This window comes from Oncorhynchus nerka, linkage group LG6 (assembly GCF_034236695.1).
Source record: "Oncorhynchus nerka isolate Pitt River linkage group LG6, Oner_Uvic_2.0, whole genome shotgun sequence".
NCBI classification, from domain to species: Eukaryota; Metazoa; Chordata; class Actinopteri; order Salmoniformes; family Salmonidae; genus Oncorhynchus; species Oncorhynchus nerka.
This window is the reverse complement of record NC_088401.1, coordinates 73,238,190-73,251,088: the sequence shown is the minus strand read 5'-3', so window position 1 is coordinate 73,251,088 and position 12,899 is coordinate 73,238,190. Positions and strand designations below refer to the sequence as shown.

The 12,899-nt window shown below is 43.0% G+C and overlaps 2 protein-coding genes across 2 annotated transcripts; both read left to right on the top strand.

Annotated features, from left to right (window-relative positions):
- The first annotated feature begins 2,889 nt into the window (after nucleotides 1-2,889).
- Nucleotides 2,890-8,563, top strand: LOC115131204 (protein Wnt-8a-like). The gene is made up of 7 exons (XM_029662799.2): nucleotides 2,890-3,352; nucleotides 5,236-5,369; nucleotides 5,478-5,511; nucleotides 5,761-5,896; nucleotides 6,104-6,229; nucleotides 6,465-6,607; nucleotides 7,436-8,563. Exons 1-7 carry the CDS (start codon nucleotides 3,332-3,334, stop codon nucleotides 8,009-8,011), a joined length of 1,170 nt encoding a protein of 389 aa, XP_029518659.1. The 5' UTR covers nucleotides 2,890-3,331; the 3' UTR covers nucleotides 8,012-8,563.
- A 391-nt stretch (nucleotides 8,564-8,954) lies between these two features.
- Nucleotides 8,955-12,546, top strand: LOC115131205 (protein Wnt-8a-like). The gene is made up of 6 exons (XM_029662800.2): nucleotides 8,955-9,025; nucleotides 9,135-9,168; nucleotides 9,501-9,639; nucleotides 10,797-10,922; nucleotides 11,037-11,179; nucleotides 11,367-12,546. The coding sequence occupies exons 1-6, from the start codon at nucleotides 8,955-8,957 to the stop codon at nucleotides 11,922-11,924; spliced, it is 1,071 nt and encodes a 356-aa protein (XP_029518660.2). The 3' UTR covers nucleotides 11,925-12,546.
- The last annotated feature ends 353 nt before the right edge of the window (nucleotides 12,547-12,899 follow it).

Here is a 12,899-nt window from a genome sequence, read left to right as displayed (position 1 = left end):
GATATATAGCAGTCTCAAAGGGGGTATGGACAGTCCCTACTGAGGATATATAGCAGTCTCAAAGGGGGTATGGACAGTCCCTACTGAGGATATATAGCAGTCTCAAAGGGGGGTATGAGGGAGTCTCAAAGGGGGTATGGACAGTCCCTACTGAGGATATATAGCAGTCTCAAAGGGGGTATGGACAGTCCCTACTGAGGATATATAGCAGTCTCAAAGGGGGTATGGACAGTCCCTACTGAGGATATATAGCAGTCTCAAAGGGGGTATGGACAGTCCCTACTGAGGATATATAGTAGTCTCAAAGGGGGTATGGACAGTCCCTACTGAGGATATATAGCAGTCTCAAAGGGGGTATGGACAGTCCCTACTGAGGATATATAGCAGTCTCAAAGGATATATAGCAGGTATGGACAGTCCCTACTGAGGATATATAGCAGTCTCAAACAGTCCCTACTGGGGTATGGACAGTCCCTACTGAGGATATATAGCAGTCTCAAAGGGGTATGGACAGTCCCTACTGAGGATATATAGCAGTCTCAAAGGGGGTATGGACAGTCCCTACTGAGGATATATAGCAGTCTCAAAGGGGGTATGGACAGTCCCTACTGAGGATATATAGCAGTCTCAAAGGGGGTATGGACAGTCCCTACTGAGGATATATAGCAGTCTCAAAGGGGGTATGGACAGTCCCTACTGAGAATATATAGTAGTCTCAAAGGGGGTATGGACAGTCCCTACTGAGGATATATAGCAGTCTCAAAGGGGGTATGGACAGTCCCTACTGAGGATATATAGTAGTCTCAAAGGGGGTATGGACAGTCCCTACTGAGGATATATAGTGCATTAGACAAATACAGAACACATATACAAAATTAGGCTACCAATACAATACATTAAATAATACATGATTCTTGAATGGATGGAATTATAATGGCTATAGTGGGTTTTTGCAGACAGCTTTGCCTGGGAGAGAAGTTAAATCAGCACATTCACATCTACAGTTTAGACATTTCATGAATCATAATTAATACATTTACAAGCCTGATATCACTGTAGTATTGAAAACCAGGTCCAAAACTCAGTCCAACAATCAGAGATAAATGTATTGCCCGTATACTTCTTGGTATACACACACCTGTAAGGGAGACTGGTATCATTGATAACGACTTCCTATGACTCTCATTCAGATCTTATTGTATTGTTTTAATGCAGGGCTGGTTCCAGGCATATATGATATAAGTGGTCGCTTAGGACCCCCAGCTGCTAGGGGTCCCCTGATCAAGTGTTGTTTTAAAAAATGTAAGACCTCAGTCAGGGTCTCAATTACCGTATTTTACGATATACCGGTATCGATGCACAGACCGGTTTGGGTTTTTACTTTACCTTCTATAACGGTATTTGAATGTTTGGGTTGTTAAAGTGATACGTGTAATGTCCATTTTTATAGTTTACTTCACTACTTAATTCATCTCTCTCGGCTCTCTCTCCTTGACACATTCCACACAGACCAAAGCCCCACCCCCATCACTCAAGGAGCGTATTTGTTGTTGCTTGACCATAAGATACTTGTATTCAGTCTGCATGGTCAATGCAGCACATGCAACAACGTTGATGACAACGATGACATTTTCACTTTGCTTCTTAATATAAATCCCACTAGTGTTCTATAATATTAGTTTGTGTTTCTTACATCTGCAAACAGCTAGTTTGTCTTTTCTTAGCAAGTTGGGCCTAAATCTTGTTAGTCATTAATGCTAATCGCTAGTTAGCTTACCAGCTAGCTAATAAGCATACTGAGTCAGAGAAAACATAATTAACTTTACAACCTGATAATACCAGTGATGGTGTACACCTAAATCAGCATGTTGTTTGTGCAGCAGTATTTTCTAAATCAAAGAGGAGTACGCAAAGCATGAATATGTTAGCTACATGAAGTAGCTAAGAAAACATTCAATGTAGTCAAAGATTATAGGGTCCCCTAGGAAACACCTTGGTTTCTACCCTGTCACAATAATTTTAAAATACAAAATGATCTGAAATGAGTGCAGGAAATGTAGAAATGGATGGAAATGCAGGAAATGATTTTAGATTGAAGTTTAATTGAACAGTATAAACCAATCAGAATGGAGAAAGACCCATTGAAATCACTTAGAATGTATGTGTTGCCACCCTAGGGTCACACTACTCATAAAGCAAATGTAGAACTTTTATTAATCAAAAACATAAATATAGTGTTATACCGTCCATTTTTTTTTAAATGTCGTGATATATTTTGGCCATGTCGCCCAGCCGTAGATGTGCATCATTAGTTGTTCTCTTGTTAGGTCTGTCACTGATAGTCATTCAATTAGCCATGTCAGTTAAACAATTGTTAGTTGGCTAGACTAACTACCAATCTATCTAAACTTGTAGCAATCACAATCGAATACTGACTGTGCCCAGGGGCCCTGACCTCAAGGGGGCCCCCCATTGATTTTGTTAGTCATTCTCACTCAGATCATGGCAGGAAATTAGGAAATTAGCTTAAACGGTCTTTCCCATGGAAAAATGTGCAGAATTGCAAGAAATGGACTTTAAAAGTTAAATGTTCATCTCCACTGTCAAGAGGGAGGCCACTAAAATGTTTTAAGTGCACTACTTTTAACCAATGCCCTATGGGTGGCAGGTAGCCTAGCGGAATGTTGTGCCAGTAACCAAAAGGTTGCTGGTTTGAGTCCCTGAGCTGACTAGGTGAATAATATTTTGATGTAACCTTGAGCAGTGCACTTAACCCTAATTGCTCCTATATGTCTGTTAATAAGATGTAGGTGTGAACTATCTGCAGTGCTATCGCTGTTTTGGTGGAGGCACATGGGTTGCTGGCGTCGCCAGTCCTGGCACGTCTAGCCTCTCACCTCCAGCTCCCTTTATCAGTTTTATGGGTCCGTTTATCACACCCTGCACCGTAAATATAGCCTAGCCTAGTTAATTTGAGGTGAATAACCGCTGCGTAAATCACCAATCAGCACACCATGGACGCGCCTAATGAGTCTGAAACGTCAGTTAGAACTATTTAATTAAAACGCGTTTTACATGTTTATCTTCATCTGTGATGCGGGTCGATGTCCAGTGCTTTGGACCAGTCCGTTGGATAATACACATCACTCAATCAACGTGTACTGGCTGTAGTGTATTGTATATTAATTAGCCCCAGAAATCCCCCATGTCCACTACTATTATTTTCTATTCCTGTTTGTATGCAATCAATGTAAAGCATGTATGTCTGTCTCTGAGAGCCATCCACACTGACCATCAGCAACACCTGAGTTAGTCCTGAGAGGAAGAGAACATGGAATACCTGTGCCGAAAGGTGAGCACATTACTAGGCTATATTAGCGTACTTATTTGATATCATTTTAAATGATCAATATGTGATGTTTCTTTTGAATTGTAGGGATGATTTTCACGATCAATATTGATTGGTTTATTTCGCAATGAGCTTCTGTTTTCGATGAAGTTTCGATGTTTATATAGCATCTATGTAAAATAACGCCCAGATTGATGGACTATTGTTATACAGGTTGTTATGAACCCATAAAGCCAGTAGCGGCAAAGCCTATTTGTAAGACAGAAATGGGTTGAGATCAGCCATCAAAGATCATCGTTTAATCTCCTTTTATTTTCCTCGGCTAGGTGTGGGAAATGTAGCTTTCAGCTGCAGTGGAACAGTCAAGTGGCCGATATCTAATTAGTGCGGATTATCGTCACCTGCTCGCGCCTCTATTGTCCTACAAGGACTTGGTTATTGTCTGACCGTGGAGTGAGAAGTTGTTTTAGGGGATTTTGAGTGGTTTATAGAGGATTTAACATGCCCCAGCGATCTGATTGAAATGGAAACTATAAACTAGGCCAATGGTAATCAATAGGGAACACAAATTAGGCTAATCTTTCTCTTATCAAATCAGATATGAATGTGAATTAACAGAAAATGACAGATGCTAACGGGTGATTTGAAATAAGAATAATGTCAGTGAATATCAAGTTTACCTATCATTCAGAAGACACTTGTGCCACATTTGTTGACATATGTTTAATCTATAGGATTTAAATTAATGTTTTTGTTTCAACATTAGGCCTAGGCTTTTTAAAATACAGGGTATTGTCAACAATATTGCATTTCTTACAGATCGCCTACATTGTTTATCGTTTATTTATTTTCACATACCCATCCTCTCCTTAGAATCCAGACCATTTTCACACCGATTTCGTTCCCATGGAATCGGCTATTATCTTATTATCGCTACGGTGCCAATGTCGCGGATGTGTGAGGCTTTATTTACATGACTCTTAGCGAACGGGGCTGAATGAATTTATGACTTTGTAGTCACCCAGCCCCCCAGATAGCAGTGTTAGTTCCCCAAGAACAGAGCTCCTACCAGGTCAGACAGACGGACAGGGCGGGAGACTCACTAGGGCATGAAGTCAGTATAGGGGACACACACACATTCAGTCTGATTATAAATACTATCTATTTTTTCTAAAGTAATATATTATGACATTTAATACATTGGTATAGAGAATAAGCCTACCCTGAAGAGCCAAGTGTATACCTATAGGAACAATATACTCTATATAGGCCTATTCTAGTGTACTTTGAATGGAAATATAGGCTATGTTCTTACACACTACATCCGTGTATATCCAGGTAAAAGACAGCGACGTAAATGCACACATTTAAATGTTGAGCCAACAACCATATAGTATTGTTTGGAATGTGTATCCATGCGAGGGCCCATTTCACATCCAGAAATGGCTGCACGTTTAGGCCACACGTCCTAATTGAATGTGTATTGTAAGCCTATAGATCCGAACCCAATTGAATACTAATCATGCTACCACCACTAATACTAATATTAATAATAAACTCTGCAATTTAGCACTTGATACACTTATTCGTGGGAAAAGTATATAAAGAGTGACCTCTGGGAAATGGAAGGGATGGATGGGGGGGCTGATAAAACTGTGTCTGTGCGGAAGCTTTGAAGTGCAGTTATGCACCGACGTGTTTCCTATGTGTCTATAGAACACCGCATTCAATGACATGGTTGCCGCATTTTCACAGTGAAATGTTACCAACAGAACAAATCTGTCAATCAAACACAACGACACTATAAATGCCTTTACGATCCAGTCACAGAGCTCAGTTGCATCTAGCATACTCTTTCTCTCTCTTTCTCTGACCGCCAGCCTCAGTATTTACGCTTGGGATACTCCACGGAAGCCGTTGTTTTGGACGCAGAAGACTCATTAGCTGCCATGGGACCGTGCAAGCTGCTGACATCACTGGTCCTGTCCATGTGTTGTCATGTTCTGTACGCTACAGCATGGTAGGTTTTTTAAAACCTGTTGTCTCTGGGGGGGGGGGGGGGGGGGGTCAGTTTACACGATGGCACAATTACCATGTCTTGACTGGGTTTGCTTTCTGTTTTCCATAGGTCGGTGAATAACTTCCTGATGACTGGACCAAAGGTAGCGGATCTTTATTTACTTTTTGGGCTCGTGCACTTAGACTGCTTGGTTAAAATATCCCTTATGGTTTACGTTGCAAATGTTTTCGCTGTAACTTAACGGGAAATGTGTTTTCTAATAACAACAAATGAATAGCTCAAACACGGAGGCCAAGTTGGAAAACACATAACACATTACATTTCTGGTTCAATCCTGATAAAGTACGAGAACCTGTGATTTACTCTGTCTCTGTATCCGTGTGCCCCTCAGGCATATCTGACGTATGCCAGTAGCGTGCAGGTGGGCGCACAGAGCGGGATTCAGGAATGCAAACACCAGTTCTCTTGGGACAGGTGGAACTGCCCCGAGAGCGCGCTCCAACTATCAACTCATGGACTGCGCAGTGGTGAGAATATGTTTACGATGCAGCATGCTATAGGCTACCTAATCCCTCGAAATAAATGTTTTCCAATGGCAAATAGACTAGGCGTGTAGTGAGTATGTCAGAGGAAATTACGCATAGCAATTTACAAGCGTCTAATTTACCAATGTCATCACACTTACCGTATGTGTTAACCATAACATTGACAACCATGATCTCTTTAAATTCCAGCCACAAGAGAGACGTCTTTCGTCCACGCCATCAGTGCTGCGGGGGTGATGTACACTCTCACCAATAACTGTAGTATGGGGGATTTTGATAACTGTGGATGTGATGACTCCAATATTGGGCAGATAGGTGAGTTTATATACCATTACCATCTGACTTTATAACCTTGAGTGTAGCAACCTATTTGAATTATGTGACCATGTATTATATGCTCAAATAATAGAATTGCGCACATTTACACCATTACGCACAGAACCGAAAATGGGCGCACAGAAGACAACACTGAAATTTGACAGAAATAAGAGCAGTAATATTTGGACATGGACATAATTACATAGACTAACCCTGCCTTGTCTCTCTCCAGGTGGTAGGGGTTGGATTTGGGGGGGCTGCAGTGATAACGTGAAATTTGGGGAGAAGATGTCCAAACAGTTTGTGGACGCGCTGGAGAACGGGCACGACTCGCGCGCAGCTGTAAACCTGCACAACAATGAAGCTGGTAGACTTGTGAGTGACAGATCTCATACAGGCTATACCACCGGTCTCATACTGGCTATAGGTCTCATACAGGCTATACTGCCGGTCTCATACAGGCTATACTGCCGGTCTCATACTGGCTATACTGCCGGTCTCATACAGGCTATACTTCCAGTCTCATACTGGCTATACTGCCGGTCTCATACAGGCTATACTTCCAGTCTCATACAGGCTATACTGCCGGTCTCATACAGGCTATACTGCCGGTCTCATACTGGCTATAGGTCTCATACAGGCTATACTTCCAGTCTCATACTGGCTATACTGCCGGTCTCATACAGGCTATACTTCCAGTCTCATACTGGCTATACTGCCGGTCTCATACAGGCTATACTTCCAGTCTCATACAGGCTATACTTCCAGTCTCATACAGGCTATACTTCCAGTCTCATACAGGCTATACTTCCAGTCTCATACTGGCTATACTGCCGGTCTCATACAGGCTATACTTCCAGTCTCATACTGGCTATACTGCCGGTCTCATACAGGCTATACTTCCGGTCTCATACAGGCTATACTGCCGGTCTCATACTGGCTATACTGCCGGTCTCATACTGGCTATACTGCCGGTCTCATACAGGCTATACTGCCTTTGGTAGGCCTATATGTGTATACTGTTCGTGTAAGTTGTTATGTACAGTTGCAGGCCAATGTCATCTGTGTGGACTGGATAACTATTTTGGTTATCATTTAGATTCGTTGTGGAGTTTTTCGTTATTTTTAGCCTGTCAGATCGAACATAAACTTACAAATTGTTGAGATATTATTGAATCCATAACTGACTGAAGCTCTCTCTAGGCGATCAAGGCGACCATGAAGCGAGCCTGTAAGTGCCACGGCGTCTCCGGGAGCTGTTCCGTTCAGACCTGCTGGATGCAGCTGTCTGACTTCAGAGACATCGGCAACTACCTCAAAGTCAAACACGACCAGGCGCAGAAACTGGAAATGGACAAGAGGCGGATGAGGTCGGGGAACAGCGCGGACAACAGGGGCGCCATCGCGGACGTGTTCAGCAGCATCGCCCGGACGGAGCTCATTTACCTGGAGGAATCTCCAGACTACTGTACCAAGAACAAGAGCCTGGGGCTCCAGGGAACCGAGGGGAGGGAGTGTCTGCAGGGGGAAAATAACCTCTCCCAATGGGAGAAGAAGAGCTGCCGCCGGCTCTGCCATGAGTGCGGCCTGAGGGTCGAGGAGAGGCGGATTGAGATAGTCAGCAGCTGTAATTGCAAGTTTCACTGGTGCTGCACGGTTAAGTGCGAGCGGTGCACGCAGGTCGTGACCAAATACTACTGCGCGCGCAGGGAGAGAGTGCGCAGGCCTCAGAACAGTACAAGGAAAAGTGGGAGAAGGCCCCGCGTGCAGCGCAGTTGATTTGCGCCTGTACAGTCTGTGGTTATCTATACTTGAGGATAACTATGAAGGGGACAGTTTATTTTAATATTCGCTATTTAAAACATGTTTTATTACAGTCATTTTATCCATGTTCATCTGTCTGGGATTGTATGTCTTGTATGTTGTTACCCAAACATTTTACACGTGATTTCTCATGTAACTTGTTTATGATCAACATATTCTCATCCATCCCACATCGGGTGACAAACTATTTCCACTTTTGTCCCTCATTAAAAATGCACTTTGTAGGCTAAAATTTTGACAATCGAATAGATATGTGATATGTTCTAAAAAATATATATATTCCTTTGGTAAATGTCTATCATCACAATGTTATTTTGTTAATGCACGTTTAAGTTTACTTGTCACTTTGGGGGTGTACAAGGAGAAATATGGTTGTCTAAATGGGTTAGAGGCCTATGCGTACATTCGGTGTGTCCTCCTTTTATATTAATTATGACATTGTTTTAAGTGTCATTATCACGTTTTTATTTTTGTACGGGGAATTGCATATTAAATATTTGAATCTTATTTCGAGTCCTGTTCTGAATTTACTTCCCTTTCCGACGAAGTTTGTCGCTTTCAATATTCTGATTCGGCAGTCTGTTTTTGTTTATTGATGGTGTTGAGGGCGAGGTCTCCACGGGAGGCTGGGATCATCTCATTAATCTGGCCGCTGGTGTCATCGCCTGAGGGAAGAAAATAAACTGTCTTGTCCTGACACCCTTTGAAGTTCCCAATAGGCGTTTCCTCCAGTCTTATTTATGTGGCCATTGTCCAATCAGCGTCCTCGGAACCCCGAGACAAAGGACAAGGTTCCCATTTGTTTCTGATTCCTTCTCTTAAATTAAAAGGTGAAAGCTGCGTGTCCTCATCACATTCCCAGATCTCTCCCTTAGTTTCGGAGGTAAAAACACTAACAATGGTCTTTTGTTCGTTCCTTTGGCTCCTGGTGCTTTTCCTTCTCCACAAAACTCTTCTTGGACATGCCTGGTAAGACCCCACTTCTAACACCTTTTATTTATAACGTTTTTAGCTTTCATTTAGCTAGTGTCTCGGTTTTAAAAGGTTGTTTCAGGCTATATTTTCTTATTTCTTTCAGGGCCTTGAACAATTTTCTGATGACTGGACCAAAGGTAAGATTTGTATTCGAATTGTTTGCTTTATAAGTAACCTTAGGGAAAACAAGTGCTCCAAACTATTATGCAAAGATTCCCAAAAGGTACTCCTGGCATCATGAGTGCACGAAACATTGATGGTCTTTCAATAGGATCGTTTCAGTAGTGCGTAATGATAGACGAATGCATAGCCTACTTTAATAGCATTTTCATCACAATTTAACGGCTATTCAAAAGTATCAGGAAATTATTAACCTCATCCAAATGTCACTTGGATGATTATTTTTTTTAGGATATTCAATAGTGGATTTAACATGCTCTCTCCCTCTCTGTATCCGTGTGCCCCTCAGGCCTATCTGACGTATGCTAGTAGCGTGCAAGTGGGCGCGCAGAGCGGGATCCAGGAATGTAAACACCAGTTTGCTTGGGACAGGTGGAACTGCCCGGAGAGTGCGCTCCAACTGTCAACTCATAAAGGCCTTCGAAGCGGTACAGAGCTTTGATACCCAATAAGTCAAATCTAATGCATAAAATGTCATGTATGCGAGTTGAGAAGCCCTAACGCCTTGATCACACCTACAGTGTTCATTCGTTTTGGTTCACCAGAAGTCCATTAATTTCCAATGGAAGGCTGCGTTTGCCTTGCAGCATTGCGTTTTGCGTTGCAGAGACAGTTGCAGTGCGTTGTGTGTCGTGCATATGTTGGATAAATCGAATGTATGAGTAGATGGCTTGACAGAAATGGTAGCAGAAGGTGAATGTTGAGCTTTTGTTGCACATGTAACAGGGTTATATTGGTGATTCCCCTTGCCACTTTATTGGTAAGCCAATGGGTTTTTGGTTTGAGTTTGTCTTGCCTTCACCTACTCAACATGGCATCTTATTGGCTGGTTTGCGTAGCTTGCTTACGAGGGGGGATGTTCCAGTTAGAATCGTCCCAGTGAACAAGCACCAAACCAGCGGTAAATTGTTGGTTGCCAAGCACTGTACATCAAAAGTGATTTTTATACTCTCAAGTGATGATTTAAATGTACAATTTATATCAAATTGTTTGTAAATGTTATTCGAACATCACACATAAGATGCAGCGGTTTTTGGAGAATATTTGTTGTGCATTTTGTTGTAAAGAATTCCCGCCAGTACTAGCTAGCAACTTACTGTGTCTGGTGGGGGGGGTTCATATATTTTGTACAGTGCGTGAGTGCAGAGTTGGATGGTGAGACGTGCATTGCATGACGTGCAATTTTGTGTCGTTCCTATCAGGTACATTGTTAAAGATATTATATTGTAATTGTATTATTTTGGTAACTAGCCCAGTGAACAAGCACCAAACCAGCGTGCGTGAGTGCAGAGTTGGATGGTGAGACGTGCATTGCATGACGTGCAATTTTGTGTCGTTCCTATCAGAATAAATCTACATGACTGGTGCTACATGTTGGAGTTCCTTGTCGATGACTGACTGTACACAACGCAAGAAGAGTACTGTTACACACACATATCCAGATTATGCAGAGTACCATTTTATACATAACGTTGTAGGTGTGTTCGAGGCTTTGGCTACATAATGCATAAAAATGAATTGATAATTACCTGACATTGTGAAATATTTGAATACATATTTATACGTTTGATGTCTGTTTCTGTAGCTACGAGCGAGACTTCTTTCGTGCACGCGATCAGTGCAGCAGGTGTCATGTACACACTGACCCGCAACTGTAGTCTCGGGGACCTGGACAACTGCGGCTGTGACGGCTCGAGAAATGGTCAAATTGGTAACACACACACACACACACACACAACACCGAGAGAGTAGACCTGAAGGTGATAATATTCTTGCATCCTGCTATGTGTGCCCATACATGTTTTTGCTTGTCTCCTGTCCACAGGAGGGCGTGGGTGGTTGTGGGGCGGCTGCAGTGATAACTTGGACTTTGGGGAAAGGATGTCAAAACAGTACGTGGACGCGCTTGAGACTGGCCAGGACTCACGGGCGGCTGTCAACCTTCATAACAACGAGGCCGGTAGACTGGTGAGTTATTTCGCTCCATGGAGAGCTATGGCGTTACGCATGGGTTGACCATGGTATTACACATTGGTTAATCTTGTTATTACACATTATTTGGCCATGTTGTGACGCGTTGGTTGTGTGCTTCAATTCAATCACATTTGAGTTAATACCCACTATAACCCAATTTTTCTCTGTGTCTGTTGATCAGGCGGTGAAAGCCACCATGAAGCGCATCTGCAGGTGCCACGGTATGTCTGAGAGTTGCTCCGTTCAGACCTGCTGGATGCAGCTGTCTGACTTCAGAGACATCGGCAACTACCTCAAAATCAAACACGACCAGGCGCAGAAACTGGAAATGGACAAGAGGCGGATGAGGTCGGGGAACAGCGCCGACAACAGGGGCGCCATTGCGGACGCGTTCAGCAGCATCGCCCGAACGGAGCTCATTTACCTGGAGGAATCTCCAGACTACTGCAGTCAGAACGCCAGCCTGGGCCTTCACGGTACTGAGGGCAGGGAGTGCCTGCAGCAAGGCGAGGGCTTGAACCAGTGGGAGAAGAGGAGCTGCCGCCGGCTGTGCCATGAGTGTGGCCTGAGGGTGGAGGAGAGGCGGACAGAGATAGTCAGCAGCTGTAACTGTAAGTTCCAATGGTGCTGCACGGTCAAGTGTGAGAACTGCTCTCAAGTGATGGTCAAACACGTGTGTGCCAGAAGAGAGGGAGGCCACGGACACAACTACAGGAGGAGATACCGAGGACCTAAATGAATGAATGAAGAGAGGGAGGCCACGGACACAACTACAGGAGGAGATACCGAGGACTTAAATGAATGAATGAAGAGAGGGAGGCCACGGACACAACTACAGGAGGAGATACCGAGGACCTAAATGAATGAATGAAGAGAGGGAGGCCACGGACACAACTACAGGAGGAGATATCGAGGACCTAAATGAATGAATGAAGAGAGGGAGGCCACGGACACAACTACAGGAGGAGATACCGAGGACCTAAATGAATGAATGAAGAGAGGGAGGCCACGGACACAACTACAGGAGGAGATACCGAGGACCTAAATGAATGAATGAAGAGAGGGAGGCCACGGACACAACTACAGGAGGAGATACCGAGGACCTAAATGAATGAAAGAGGGAGGCCTGTGGTTTTATTCTATGCAAACTATTATGATGGCAAATGTTAAATCATGAGTTTTTGTCTTATTTCAAATCTATCTTTATTCACAAAGACTGTCCTCCACGTGATTATGTGAAATGTTCTGCACTTCCCCCGTCACCCACCCAAGTTTGTCTTATTGTAGGTCTATATCGATGTAAATTATATATTTATGTATGTGACTCATTGGAAATATTTAATAAACAAATATAAAATATACTTCGTTGTTTTTGCTTCTCAATTAGTATTTATGGGACTACATACAAATCTTTTGATGAATAAACAGTTAAGAAAATGTATTTATTTTTGCTCAATGACTGCATTTTATCCTTCTGTAAAACAAATTAGAACAACACTAAATTCACTCAGTAAAATAATAGGTGAATAGGCAGGCAGTGGTGAATACACTAGAAGGGCATTGTTACCATGTAGCCGTTCACACCTCCAGGTTGAGCGTTGATTTAACAGCGCTTTGATGTGGACGTTGTATCGGAATGAGAATCAAGCCTTTTGAAGGAAGCCTCCTTACCGGTGTGTTTACAGGTGTTTGCCATGGTAATCCGGGACACTGC

What these genes read in the sequence shown, in the direction of transcription:
- LOC115131204 (XM_029662799.2), top strand. Translation starts at nt 3,332, where the DNA reads ATGGAATACCTGTGCCGAAAG. An exon ending in GTTCTGTACGCTACAGCATG is followed by an intron (nt 5,370 to 5,477) that starts GTAGGTTTTTTA and finishes TGTTTTCCATAG; the next exon opens with GTCGGTGAATAACTTCCTGA. An exon ending in CTCCAATATTGGGCAGATAG is followed by an intron (nt 6,230 to 6,464) that starts GTGAGTTTATAT and finishes GTCTCTCTCCAG; the next exon opens with GTGGTAGGGGTTGGATTTGG.
- LOC115131205 (XM_029662800.2), top strand. Translation starts at nt 8,955, where the DNA reads ATGGTCTTTTGTTCGTTCCTTTGGCTCCTGGTGCTTTTCCTTCTCCAC. An exon ending in ACTCTTCTTGGACATGCCTG is followed by an intron (nt 9,026 to 9,134) that starts GTAAGACCCCAC and finishes TATTTCTTTCAG; the next exon opens with GGCCTTGAACAATTTTCTGA. An exon ending in ACAACGAGGCCGGTAGACTG is followed by an intron (nt 11,180 to 11,366) that starts GTGAGTTATTTC and finishes TCTGTTGATCAG; the next exon opens with GCGGTGAAAGCCACCATGAA.